This window comes from Megalobrama amblycephala, linkage group LG2, assembly GCF_018812025.1.
Source record: "Megalobrama amblycephala isolate DHTTF-2021 linkage group LG2, ASM1881202v1, whole genome shotgun sequence".
NCBI classification, from domain to species: Eukaryota; Metazoa; Chordata; class Actinopteri; order Cypriniformes; family Xenocyprididae; genus Megalobrama; species Megalobrama amblycephala.
Window position 1 is genome coordinate 38,342,235 of NC_063045.1, and position 14,084 is coordinate 38,356,318.

General features: G+C 39.9%; 1 protein-coding gene across 1 annotated transcript in view; it reads right to left on the reverse strand.

The window, feature by feature from the left end:
- adamts6 (ADAM metallopeptidase with thrombospondin type 1 motif, 6) overlaps nucleotides 1–14,084 on the reverse strand; it is a 105,209-nt gene that overhangs the window by 38,837 nt on the left and 52,288 nt on the right. Inside the window, exons 14-16 of the mRNA XM_048174709.1 lie at nucleotides 13,662–13,807; nucleotides 7,144–7,207; nucleotides 1,341–1,443 (exon numbers count right to left, since the gene is read on the reverse strand). Coding sequence (XP_048030666.1) covers nucleotides 1,341–1,443; nucleotides 7,144–7,207; nucleotides 13,662–13,807 — 313 coding nt within the window. The remainder of the gene's footprint in view (nucleotides 1–1,340; nucleotides 1,444–7,143; nucleotides 7,208–13,661; nucleotides 13,808–14,084) is intronic.

The window sequence follows — 14,084 nt, forward strand, 5'->3', positions numbered from 1 at the left end:
CCATGTAGATGTCTTTAGGCCAGGACTGTTATCAAACGTGAAGTTTGGAGCAGATCAAACATTGTATGCCTGAGTTACAACAACTTCCTTTATCGCACACTTTAGCACTTAGCCAAGGGTTGCATGATTTAACATGTTTCTAGCATGATTGGTACATGTGTGTGTTCATGACATGTTTAAATGTGTTTCTGGGAGTGAATTACAGTGTAAAGCATGCCATTTCCTGTTGCCAGCAGGTGGCACTATGACTAACTGAATATTGGCATGTAGATGTTTTTAGGCCAGGACTTTTATCACACTTGTGAAGTTTGGGGCAGATTGGGAACTGTATGCCTAAGTTACAACAACTTCCTGTTTCATGGCGAAACATCAGACTTTGTCAGTCTGCCACGGACACGACGTTCAACGAAAACTCAAGATCTTCGCAATTTAACATTGCTAAGGCCTCAAGATTAGACTGACAACATAATGGTGTTTATATGGTTTAACCTCTATGAGGAGTTCATCACAGTGTAAAATATGTCATTTCCTGTTGCCCACAGGTGGCGCTATGACTGCAACTGAATATTGCCATGTAGATGTCTTCAGGCCAGGAGTTTGGGGCAAGTTTGGGGCAGATTGGACATTGTATGTCCGAGTTACAACAACTTCCTGTTTCAAGGCGAAACATCGAATTTTGTCAGGCCGCGACAGACACACCCTTCAACGAAAGTTCCCCCCAAAAAATTGTCATTATTTACTCACCATCATGTCTTTTCAAACCTGTATGACTTTCTTCTGTGGAACACAAAATATCTGCCCATACAATGAAAGTCAATGGGATCCAAAACAACAAATGACTTTAATTGTATGGATAAAAAAACAAAACACTGAGACATTTACTATCTTCTTTATTGTTTCACAGAAGAAAGTCATAGGGGTTGGGAATGACAGAATTATCATTTTTGGGTGAACTATCCCATTAAATTGACAGGCCTAATTGTCACTCTTTCATTTGCAGATTTGACCTCTCTGAGACACACACACACACACACGCACGCACGCACGCACGCACACACACACACACACACACACACACACACACACACACACACACACACACACACACACACACACACACACACACACACACACACACACACAGTGATACATGGTGTTCTATCTGGAATCTAAAGAATTTTCAGACCATCAAAGAGACTTTCACAGTGTTGGTGTTAGCAGGGTACACAAAGCAAGCCAGTATGTATACTGTCACTTGAGCCCAGACTTTGGGAAGGCTGTGGGAGAGAGCGGCTCCCTCTGTAGCCCGTCGTTCTGTGTGTTGCGGGCTGGGAACCTACCTCCAGTGTACGGCTTCCAGTTGTAGTACTTCCCACGGAAAGGCATGTTGTCAAAATCGGCACACTGCTTCTCCCTAAAGTCACGTGATCCTGCTGGACAAGCCTGCAAATGAATGAACCGTTGAGGCCTTGTAAAAGCATTCAGATGGTAGTCTCATTTACTCTCATGTATATTATATTATCTTATAAAATATTTATAATACTTTAATTTTATTCAATTGAAAATCATACACTGAACAATATTAAATAGTGTCAGAGATTACCAGCAGTCACTGCTGATGAAAAGTCCCATAGCATGGTGCTACCACCACTATAAAATACCTCACCATATGTATGATTTTTTGAGAGTTATCTGGGCACTAGAGCCAGACATATTACCTTTAATTTTGCCTAAAAAGCTCTGCTGGTCTCATTTCACCATGGATCCTTTTCTCTGTTGCATCTGGGTTGATATTAACCCTCTCTGGTAAACTCCAGACATGGCTGCACAGAGTTCATTTTGAGTGATGGCTATTTTATGTCCCACACAGGCCCATGTGCAGAGCTCTTGATATTGTTGACCGGTGCACCTTTACTCCATTCTAAACTCAACTCCTTTAAACTTCTCATTGTCTTCTGAGTGACTTCTCTCACAGGTCTCTTTCTTCTGAGTTTTAATGTTTGCACTTAACCGACCAACTGTGCTCACTGAGGCATCCAAACACTTATCAATTGAATCCTCGTTCTAATTCATGCATTTTTTTTACAAGTCTATACAGATTTGACCTGAATCTGTTGGTAAATGTTGTCCCCTATCTGTCAGTCACTTTGACGTGGTGTTGAATGCTGACACTAGCGGTCACAATTTGGGATACCAAAACACCTCAGATACTTCATAAAAGGCCAATGAGAATTGGCAAGTGGAATTTTCATGCATCACTCCTCCAGACATGCGGGTATAAAAGAAGCTGGTGTGCATCCACTCAATCAGACTTGTTCTTCGGAGCCGAGCAGTGTGTATGCATTTGCTCTGCCATTTCACCTCTGCAAGGAAGCTTATTCGGTTATTTGGCTGGATATATGGCACATCACAGTGGTCTCTCCCATGCTGACATAACTAAGTCCAAAGAGTTTCCCTGTGCACTTCAGCAAAAAAGATCAACTTCACACTGAAAGAGCAAAACACAGACAAAGAGCATCTTTTTAAAGATGCCTTTCCTCCTGTGCATTTCTGATTGTGGTCGATACCTGTCAGTCTTGGACAGCCACGATCGATGCCTTGTGTGTCTGGGTCATTCACATGCTGAGAAAACTTTCATGGATGGCTCATATTCTCACTGTGAGAACATGAACATGGCAACATTGCAGTCGAGACACAGGGACCTGGTGCTCAAACACCACAGCCCATTGGGACTTTAGGTCAACTGGGAAAAGAGCAAGCTCCTGCCAGTCCAGAGCCTCTCTTTTTTCAAGATGGAGTTGGACTCAAGTCTCTATGACAGAGTGTCTCATGAACGAGAGTGCCCAGTCAGTGCTGAATTGCCTGAAGTTATTCAGGGGGAAGCCAGCGGTTCCACTAAAAGAATTTCAGAGGCTCCGGGGGCATATGGCATCCTCGGCGGTCGTGACGCAGCTGGGGTTGATTCATAAGAGACTGCTTCAGCACTGGCTTCAGACTCAAGTCCCGAGATGGGCATGGTGCCGTGGCATGCATCACGCCGGCTATCACGCCGGTCTGCTGTTGTACTTTCAGCTCTTATGGGCAGAGGTTGCCCTAGAAAAACTGTCCAGGCACGTTGTGGTCACAAAAGATGTATCCAAGATGGGCTGGGGCGCCGTATGCAACGTGCACGCAGCCTCAGGCTCCTGGACAGGACCTAGTCTGTACCAGCATATCAATTGCCTTGAGTTTCTGGTGGTATTGCTGGCCCTGCGTACATTTCAGCCTTTTATCCAAGACAAGCATGTGTTGGTCCGGATGGATAACACAACGACAGCTGCATATATAAACCACCAGGCCAGCTCAATTGTGCTGTCACAGCAATTGATGCTGCAAGGAGAGTGGAGACTCCACCCCGAGGCAGTCCAGCTGATCTGGAGTTCATTCGGTGAAGCACAGGTAGATCTTTTCGCTGGGAATCCTCCCATTGCCCTCTGTGGTATTCTTGACCTAGGCCCCCCTCGGCACAGATGCACTGGCATACAGCTGGCCCCATAGTCTGCGCAAATATGCTTGTCCCCCAGCATGCTTGTACAGATGTTGTGCAAGGTCAGAGGGGACAAAGAACAGGTCTTCTTGGTTGCACCATTCTGGCCCACCCGGACTTGGTTCTTGGAGCTCATGCTCCTGTCGACAGCCCCTCCCTGGCAAATCCCCCCATGGAAGGGGATGGGGCACAATTTGGCACCCGTGCCCAGACCTCTGGAACCTCCACGTCTGGGATGCGGAAGACTTGAGTGTGCTATCACCAACAGTGATAGACACCATCACTTAGTCTAGAGCCCCCTCTATGAGGCAAGCCTATGCTTTGAAGTGGAGTCTGTTCGCTAAATTCCCATCAGCTGTAGATTTTTCCAAAAAAAGAAAAAAACGAGAAGAACAGAAAAGGTCAAAGAAGACCAGCTGAAGCAACCTATTCTCATTGTAAGTACTGTCCTTCGGTCCCTGAGTGGCTTGGTAGGTTATGATGTTGCAAGTGCACTTGTTATTCGGGACACACAGCGGTTTGCCAGTATATGCATCGCCAGCACCTCATAACTCAGTTCAGCAGTTGTGGTGTTTTCTATAGGGAACCCTAGTGTAGAGGTCTGTGCGGGACTGTTGTTTTCGTCCCGCTCCCGCAAGGTTCTGTTCCGCACCTATCCACACCCACCTCTCACTATGTGTTCACCTGCTATCTGCTTATAATGATTTTCTTTCTGACCCGATAAGTCCTGCTAAATTTAGATAATTTCCAGAATCTAACATTTAAACTTCCCCTAAGGAAAGAGAAAAAAACTGCTGGCTTACTAGCTATACTGCAAAATGAATTTTTTTTAAACATCCATGCAAGAACAGAATGTCGCTGACTGATGACGGTTTCAGTATAGGCTACCGAACATTTATCCTCCAAAATCCGACCACAAAGGCTGAATGTTCTCTCTGAAGGTGCACTCGTGGCCGGGATGCAAAGAACATATCTTACCAGGTTGCTCAGGGCAGGGAACTGGGAACTGTGTGAATGCCACCACTACAGAAAGTTTTGTTCACTTCAAGTTCAAGCACAGATGCACTGTTGTCAAAGGATCTTGGGAGCAGCCAGGTTATTGTCAGACCGCCCACTCCCGCCTAAAGTTCATAATTACCAACCGTTACCAACTGCAAGAAATCTTATCGGGTCCCGCGGGAATACAGACCTCTGCCCAAGTGTCGGCATTCGACACCAAATCGAAGTTACTATTGAAACCTCCGTTTCCTGATGGAGGGAATGGGACAGTGTGTCCCTCCTGCCACAAGGCTGAACTACCCGCTAAATGGCCAGAACACACTCTCAGTGCCTCAGCAAAAATCTGAGTAAGTTGATGCACGCCAGCTCCTTTGATACCTGTATGTCTGGGGGAGTGGCGCATGCAAATTCCACTCTCCAATTCTAACTGGCCTTTTCTGAAGTATCAGAGGTGTTTGGGGCTCCCAAGTGTGACCCCTAGCGTCAGCATTTGACACCACGTCTTGCTCCCTCCATCAGGGAAATAACATTACAATAATAACTGAGACGGTAGTCACAGGGATATAGCACACATACTATAATTCAAAACTTTGGGGTCAGTGAGATTTAAAAAAAAAAAAAAAAAAGAAAATAATTTTATTCAGCAAGGATGCATTAAATATATCAAAAGTGACAGTAAAGACTTTTACATGGGTACAAAAGATTTCTATTTCAATATAAATGCTGTTCTTTTGAACTTTCTATTCATCAAAGAATCCTGAGAAAAAAAATGTATGGTTTCCACAAAAATATGAAGCAGCACAACTGTTTTTAACATAGACAATAATAAGAAATGTTTCTTGAGAATCAATTCAGCATATTAGAATGATTTCTGAAGGATCATATGTCACTGAAGACTGGAGTAATGATTTTGAATATTGAGCACAGGAATAAATTACATTTTAATTAATTATAAAATACTACCATATTACTGTTTTACTGTACTTAAACTTTTGAATAATATATATATATATATATATAGTGAAAGTGAAGTGATGTTCCATACTGCACCCCTTTCACCTCTGCATTTCACCCATCCAAGTGCACACACTGTGAATACATGCCCGGAACAGTGAGCAGCCATTTTTGGGGTTTGGGGTTTCGTGTCTTGCTCAAAGTTGTGGGTAATGAGAGTGGAAGAGAGTGCTCTTCATTCACTACTCCCACACACAACTGCCCTATTAAGTTTTTAAGTTATATATATGCTGTTAGAATATTATTCTTCATAAAAAAACATTTCTTACTGAATTGACTCATTTGTGGATAAAAAATGATCACTTTATTGGCAAATTTGTCTTTTTGCCTCTTGTAATTACAAAAAAATCCCCTCTCTAAAAAATGTATGTGCATTGTGTATAGAACTCACATTGTTATTTAAACATTATTGCCCTAAATCCAATTAAACTTTAATATGCGACTCAACTTGGCCTCTTTCCATTGCAGCATTGTTATTAACCCTAGTCTCCATGTAAACTGGGGGATCATGGAGTCAGCAGTGAGCGAAGGGGTGCGGATTAGCTCATTGTTTTGAAAAGTAGAACAAATGATAGCAGACCTTTGCTTGGTACTGAACAATGGCCGTGGCTGGAACCAGAGCCACAGGGGGGCCATATCCTAAATGACTTAATAATTTCAAAGCCACAGCCATAATAAATCCAGACGCTGGAATGCCCCACATAAACATGCCAGAGAGTGGTCTTCAACCCTTGGTTGTCTCCTTCAAAAAGCTTCATTTAGATTCCAAAAGGTCAAAGAACTAATTACATTACATCTGTTATGGGGTTGTTGTTTTATAAGTGCCAAACCAGCGCCGGGATGATGTCTAAAGCTCCCAAAATCTGATCAAATGTCACCAATAGTCCATATCCACAACACGTTTGTGTTGGACAACACAGTTTCATTTTCAGTGCTTGGGGGGTGCTGTTTGTTTTCCAAAGTACACATTTGTTACTTGTGCTTAACTGTTATTTTTAAGATTTGTGGTAGAAAGGACGCCTAACAAGCTAAATTTTCACCCTAAAGACCACATAAAGTCCTGTGGTGACGTATTTCCTTTGAATCAGGAAGTCTGGATAGGCATTATTGAAAGGCTTGCCCCCTTTTTCCATTTTTTTAAATAGTTACCATCATAAACCATGATTAGCTGCTTGCTGGTCAGTTGCAGGGGGAGGGATTCATTCTAGAGAGCATATGAAAACATTTTTAAAATGAAGTATAACACTAGTCACCAGAAGAGAAAAGGCACATATCTGTCATTTTTAGATTTAAACTATATTCTGAAAAAAACTCAAAACTAAGACACATGAGCACTAAAGCCATAAAACTTTTTTTTTAATGATTAAAACAATTTCTAAGAAAAAAAAAAATGGCACCCTGAAGTAGACGAAGAGGGGAAATGTGAATTTTAACTTTTGCTTACCGTAATCCATTTTTAAAGAACAATATTTTTTCATTTTAAATGTAAATTTATGGATTGTGCAGCTAATACTGGGTAATTCTAAATGTTCTAAAAGCTCAAATGTTTCAAAAAAAATCCTAAGAATAAACCAAAATTATTCAGATTAGAGACAAAAACTCACATCAGTGTTGCACGATCTGTAGCGCTTCCTCTCTCCGAGACAGTACTTCCCTCCGCCTGTTGGCCTGAAAGGTTTGAATAAAAAAGACTCATGAGGTACCATCATGAGAGACAAGGAATCTATGTAAAAATGCATCCACACACCATTCCAATCAACAACGGACAGCATCTGTACTGCATTTGCAAGAAGAAAGGCAAATGGTCCAGTAACCTCAATTTCAACATGCACCTCACTCGCAGCACTCACACGCAAGCACATTTTTCCAGATTGAAGTTTAGTGTCCTAAACATCATATTAGGTCATCAGATTACACACATAAGCCATCTTTCAGATCTGGCTTGACTTTGCTCTTCTGTGCTGATCTCAGATCAGTTTAAAGGTAATGTGTGTCATTTTTTTTTTCAACATTAAAATACTTCTTTCTATCCCACTTCAATGTGCAAAGAGAAATTTAAGTAAGCTATTCATAGGTTGACTTCCCATAGAGAGAAAACACTGGTGTTTTCAAAACATTGCTCTGTTTGAAGGAGCAACCCGACATAGCCAATGACCAATGACCTGAGTTTGGGGCGGAGCTATCACTAATAAGTTGTTTAGCTGGGTGTGAATTAAAAAAAAAAAAAAAAGATAAGACTCCACCCTGTAGCTGATTTCATTAGGCAACTCAATCATGCAGTCACCTGTCAAGAAAAGTTCAGACTTTAGAAAAATCACAAATGGATCAGACTGCGACAAACAGTAATCTATCAGAATGTGCTACCAACACCATACTAAGGTTAAGGTAAAGGTTTAGGTTAAGGTTAGGGGTTAGTATTTCTTTCAGCATTGTGTAGGTAATCAGCACTATGATTGACACAACAAATGCCTTTTTAAACTACCCTGAGGCTGTCTGATTAGTTCACATTAAATTTGGTGTGAATTATCTATAGACCCATCAAATTATTTGACCCTACCATAAAATGCATTTTTGTAATGTCACCCATAATCACTAAATGACCTGTATATTGCAGTACAATGTCTGTAATGCCCCCTTTTGACTGCTGTTGTGTGGTAAATTTTACCAACAGTTACCAAACTTTATACATGTAGATGTTTTCATCAAGCCGGAGAACTTTCAAAATCACAATCATTAGCTCCCCTCAACAGGATGTTAGCCATTTTGGATTTAATGTGGATTTTTTTGAAAGTCGCAGGCTCTGGATTTTTAAGAAGTTTTATGATTTCATGTGATTCACAAACTTAGTCAACTGCATGCTAAGACATTGAAGATGCTGCATTGCGAACAGATTTTTATATCCTCAACAGTTTTACCATGATATATAAAAAAATGAATGACAAAAAAGTGAAATGGGAAGACTCTCATATCTTCAAAGTACATTGTCACATAGATGTGACTATTGTTCCTGCTGGCAGCAGGAAGTGTGGCACTTAAAACAGACTTTGAAATAATCCTCTTATATTTACCAATTATGTCAATTGTTTCTCTAGAGCCCGTCATCGTTGATTGCAGCTATATTATATATTTGCTATTCCGCTCTGTGCCAATAGGATTGCAATAATTATGATCTTCATCTTTAAAGGGTTAGTTCACCCAAAAATGAAATTTCTGTCATTAAGTACTCACTCTCATGTCATTTCAAACCTGTAAGACCTTAGTTCATCTTTGGAACACCAATTACGATATTTTTTATGAAATCCAAGAGGTTTCTGAACAACACATACGCAGCACCGTCATTGCACCTTTCAAGACCCAGTAAGGTAGTAAAGACATTGTTAAAATAGTCAATGTAACTACAGTGTTTCTTAATGACAGAAATTTAATTTTGGGGTGAACTAACCTTTTAAATATATCCAATCCCGACTCTGTCATTTAACTGGATCTTACATGTTACAAAGTCAAATCAGAAAAAGAATCTTTCAGCCAAAATCACTGATATATCATGCTAAACACAATGTGTAATTCATTTCAGCCTTACATGGAGTTCCATTGTTCAAGAGCAAGATGCCCCTCAGGCCAGTGATTTCCAATTCTATAAACAATAATCCCCATAATTAATAACTGGGCCCCTAATAAGCCCCTCGAGTATCCACGTATTCTATCAAGGTTGACTTCAGTTCCATAAATGGAAATTCAGAAAACTCCTCAACCCACAAGCAAATATGAAAAGCACTTTCCATTTGTGTTTGTTTGACAGAGAGCTCAAGACATTTGTACTATCTCCAGTGTCTGTTCAGGTTGTTATGACCAGAAGGGCAATATGCACATTTTCTCATTGCCTTATAAATACTTAATGTATGTATCCAGGTCTCTCTCAGTGAACGGCTAAGCTGTTTGGCCATTTCTCAGCAGGTTATTTTAACCCATGAGGGCAGCGTAATGAGGTTTGCCAAGACTTAGGTGATCCTGGCCATCTTCCTCTGCCTCCCTCCGTGCCGTCTGGCACCAAGAGCGGCTGGTTGTGCTGTTTTCTCAGGGCCCGCTCTTAATGAATGCTTTCCAGGGCAGCTTGGCTTGAAGTGCTTGGGTTTCCTTTCTCTCGGGTAGCCAGGTTTTAAGGGCCGATCATCTTACACAGGTGTTACATATTACACCGGCCACACTCCCGCCACTGTCTGCAGCAAGAGTGTGAGGATAGACATTTCCGCAACCGCCGGGAATGAAACCTAAACTCCATCTACATCCAAACCTATTTTGAGCTCCTGTGGCTACCTATGAAAAGTTTAGAGAAACTGGCAAGAAAAAAAATGGCAAAAGTCGAAAGTAAAAATAATTTTGGACCAACAAATATCAATTACAGTTGCTTAACAAACTTAATTATGGGTTCTCTCAACATTGCAACATTTAATATTTTAGAAAAAATATTAAAAACATTTTTAATACAGTGCCTGGGATTGCTACACCTTTTCTGCGGTTGAAATGCACTACCGGTGATAATTACGTTTTTTTTTTTATGTTTTTGAAATAAGTCATATATGCTCACCAAGGCTGAATTTATTTGATCAAAAATACAGCAAAAGAGTAATATTGTAAAATATTATTACAGTTTAAGTAACTGTTTTCTAATTAAAAAATATTTAAAAATGTAATTTATTCCTGTGATGGCAAAGCTGAATTTTCAGCATCATTACTCTGGTCTTCAGTGTCACATGATCCTTCAGAAATCATTCTAATATGCTGATTTGATGCTCAATTATTATTAATGGTTCTTATAAATTGTAATAATATTTCAAAATATGACTAATTTTACTGTATTTTGATCAAATAAATGCAACTCTGGTGAGACTTATCTCAAAAACAACTATTTACATTAAGCATTAAATAACATTAAGTAATTAATTATTCCAGACTTGACTGGTAGCAGTTAGCAGATTATCATCAGTTAGCAGATTATCATCACTCAGTGGCTGGCTGTCTAAGTGGTGTCCACAGAATAATATAGGTTTCATAGACAATTGGAAAAGTTTTTGGGGCAGACCTGACCTGTTGAAAAGAGATGGTATTCATCCCTCTTGGGATGGTGCTGCTCTTCTCTCTAGTAATATGGCACCATAGTCTTAGAACTGAAACATGACAAACTGGGGCCCAGGTCAGGAAGCAGACAGAATGGCTAAACCGACCATCTGCTAGCTGTCTCACGTCACAGAAGTAAGATAAATCCCAACACATAGAAACTCTTTCACCTAGATATTATCACATAGAGACTGTGTCTGTACCCCGAATTAGTAAAAACAAAAAACTTCCAAACCCATTTAGGGGAAAAATGTAATTGATGAAAAAAACAGAGATAATACCGATAAACAAATGATATTGTTGAATATTAGATCCCTTTCTTCAAAAGCACTTATTGTAAATGATATTATCATAGACAATAATCTAGATGTGCTGTGTTTGACAGAAACCTGGTTAAAACCAGACGATTACATTACTTTAAATGAGTCTAGCCCTCAAGGTTACGATTATCGTCACAATCCTCGTCAGAAAGGCAAAGGGGAAGGTGTTGCTGTAATTTATAGTAATATTTACAGTATTACTCAAAAGTCTTTCAAATATAATTCCTTTGAAATTATGGTGCTTTATGTAACGTTATGTAAGTTGACATTTGTGCTGTCTACTGTATACAGGCCACCAGGACACCATACAGACTTTATCAAAGAATTTGCTGATTTTCTATCGGAGTTAGTACTAGCTGCAGATAAAGTCCTTGTTGTTGGTGATTTTAATATCCATGTAGATAATGAAAAAGACGCATTGGCCCTATTATTACTATTGACCCACTCATTGTCATAATCATACTTTAGATCTAATATTGTCACATGGAATTGATATTGATGCAGTTGAAATTCTGCAGCAGAGTGACGACATCTCAGATCATTAACTAGTCTCGTGTATACTACATTTAGTCAAGGCTGCTAAACTGCCTCCCTGCCACAAATATGGTAGAACCATCACTTCTACCACTAAAGATTGCTTTATAAATAAACTTCCTGATCAGTTTTATCACCTTAGCATACCAGAGAGCTTAGAAGACCTCGATGTTGCAACAGAAACTACTGACTCTGACTCAGTTGCTCCTTTGTGCTTAAAAAAGATTAAGAAAATTAATCCAATGCCGTGGTACAACGAGCACACTCAGGCCCTTAAGGAAGCAGCCAGAAAAATGGAGCACAGCTGGAAGAAAAAAAAACTAGAAGTTTTTTGCATTTCGTGGAGAGAGAGAATGATTGAATACAGAAAGGCCTTAAAAACTGCTAGATCTGCTTATTTTTCAAATCTTTTAGAAGAAAATAAACATAACCCTAGGTATTTATTTGATAAAGTGACTAAATTAATAAGAAATAAAGCTTCAACTTCTGATGTTACAAAACAGCACAGCAGTAGTGACTTTATGAACTTCTTTACTTTCAAGATTGACAATATTAGAGAGAAAATTATAACCATGCAACTGTCTACTACAGTATCGCGTCAGACAGTGCACTGTAGTGTCCCTGAGGAAAAATTTAATTCATTCGCTGCTTTAGGAGAGGAAGAATTGTCTAAACTTGTTAAATCATCAAAATGTTAGAAATTTTCTTCTAAATTTTCTTCTAAAATTAGCATTTTTATCAAGCTTGTATGTTTATGTTCAGTTATTTCACTTTAATGCCAATGAAAAGGACCTATTAATTAACATTAAAGTGAAACATAAACATACGCTAATTTTAGAAGAAAATTTCAAATGGCACTTAGAGACTTTTGCATCTGAAGTCCTCATATCTAAACTACGACATATGCTCTCAATGACAAAAGCAGAACAGTTAGTTCATGCATTCATGACCTCAAGGATAGATTACTGTAATGCTTTACTGGGTGGTTGTACAAAATGCAGCAGCTAGAGTTCTTACTAGAACTAGGAAGTATGACCATATTAGCCCAGTTCTGTCAACACTGCATTGGCTTCCTGTTAAACATCGTATAGATTTTAAAATCTTGCTAATTACTTACAAAGCACTACATGGTTTAGCTCCCCAGTACCTGAGCGAGCTCTTAATGCATTATAGTCCTTCACGTCTATTGCGATCTCAGAATTCAGGCCAGTTGATAATACCTAGAATATCAAAATCAACCGCAGGCGGTAGATCCTTCTCCTATTTGGTGCCTAAACTCTGGAACAATCTTCCTAGCAGACTAGACTAAAAACGCATCTCTTTAACCTGGCATACACATAACACATTTTCAATTTATGCTTTCAAATCCATTAAAGGATTGTTAGGCTGCATAAATTAGGTCAGCCAGAACTGGGAACACTTCCTATAACACCAGATGTACTCGTTACATCAGAAGAAGAATGGCATCTACACTAATATTAGTTTCTCTGTTTATCCCAAGGTTTACCGTAGTCAGCCGGATCCGTGCCGTATCCAGGTGAGATTGAGGACCTGCACCTTGACATGACCACAACGCAGCCCTGAAGTGTCAGCAGAGATTGAGTCAACTAGATCATCCACTGTGAAGGCCTCATCGACACGACAGCCAGTGGCACAGTTCCTCAATAAAACTGTCCATACTGGAGTGATGAATACGATCCTCAACTGGATGGAACTAGAATAAATACTTTGACTGTTGCGATCATATACTTTGATTGTAGCAGCTTTCTGTTGGCCAACACAACTAATTTACATTACCAACTTGAACCCTTTGCAAAATCTTTGCTTTTTTTTTTTTTTTTTTTTTTTTTGCAAAGCCCTGTGAAAAAAATGTTTGCGCCCTAAGGTAAAATTCAAGATCATGGATTCCTAATGAAATGATTGGATTTTGCCTGGACAAAAAAAACCACAACAACCAAACTCACCAAATAATGGTAAATGTGACCACACCTTAACAATATTCTCTCAACTTAAGATGTGTAATCAGTCTAGTTTTGATTTGTGCACATCTTTGGTTATAAAGGTGAGACAGTAATCAGACTAGTGTGAGCAGTAGAGAGATGGACTAAATAGGGACCTGTTCAGCTTTGTTCTGGCTTACTTTGCCTACTTACGCTGGGCTGTCACAATGTCTCATGGACGAGGAGACGCCACCACCGCAGGTACGACTGCACTCGCCCCAGGTTGTCCAAGGTCCCCAGCTTCCGTCCACGCTCTGCGGCCATGTCCCAAACGCCACACATTCACCCTGATAACACCACTAACACAGAGATATGGAGAAATTAGTTCTTCTAAAATCTTCCCCCCGTCATAGTTCTAAAATCTATTGAAACCATAGGCACCGATTTATGTTTTTGTCGGTGGGTGCTCAGACCCCTAACCACCCACAACCCCCATCACCCCTGTCTTTCTCTCTTTTTTTTATTGGAAACTCACATACATTAACCAAGCCAAATATAAATGCATCTTTATTCAACTCTGTTACGATAAACAATTTATAACTAGGCAAGGAGCACTAGAGCACGTTCAAATGATCT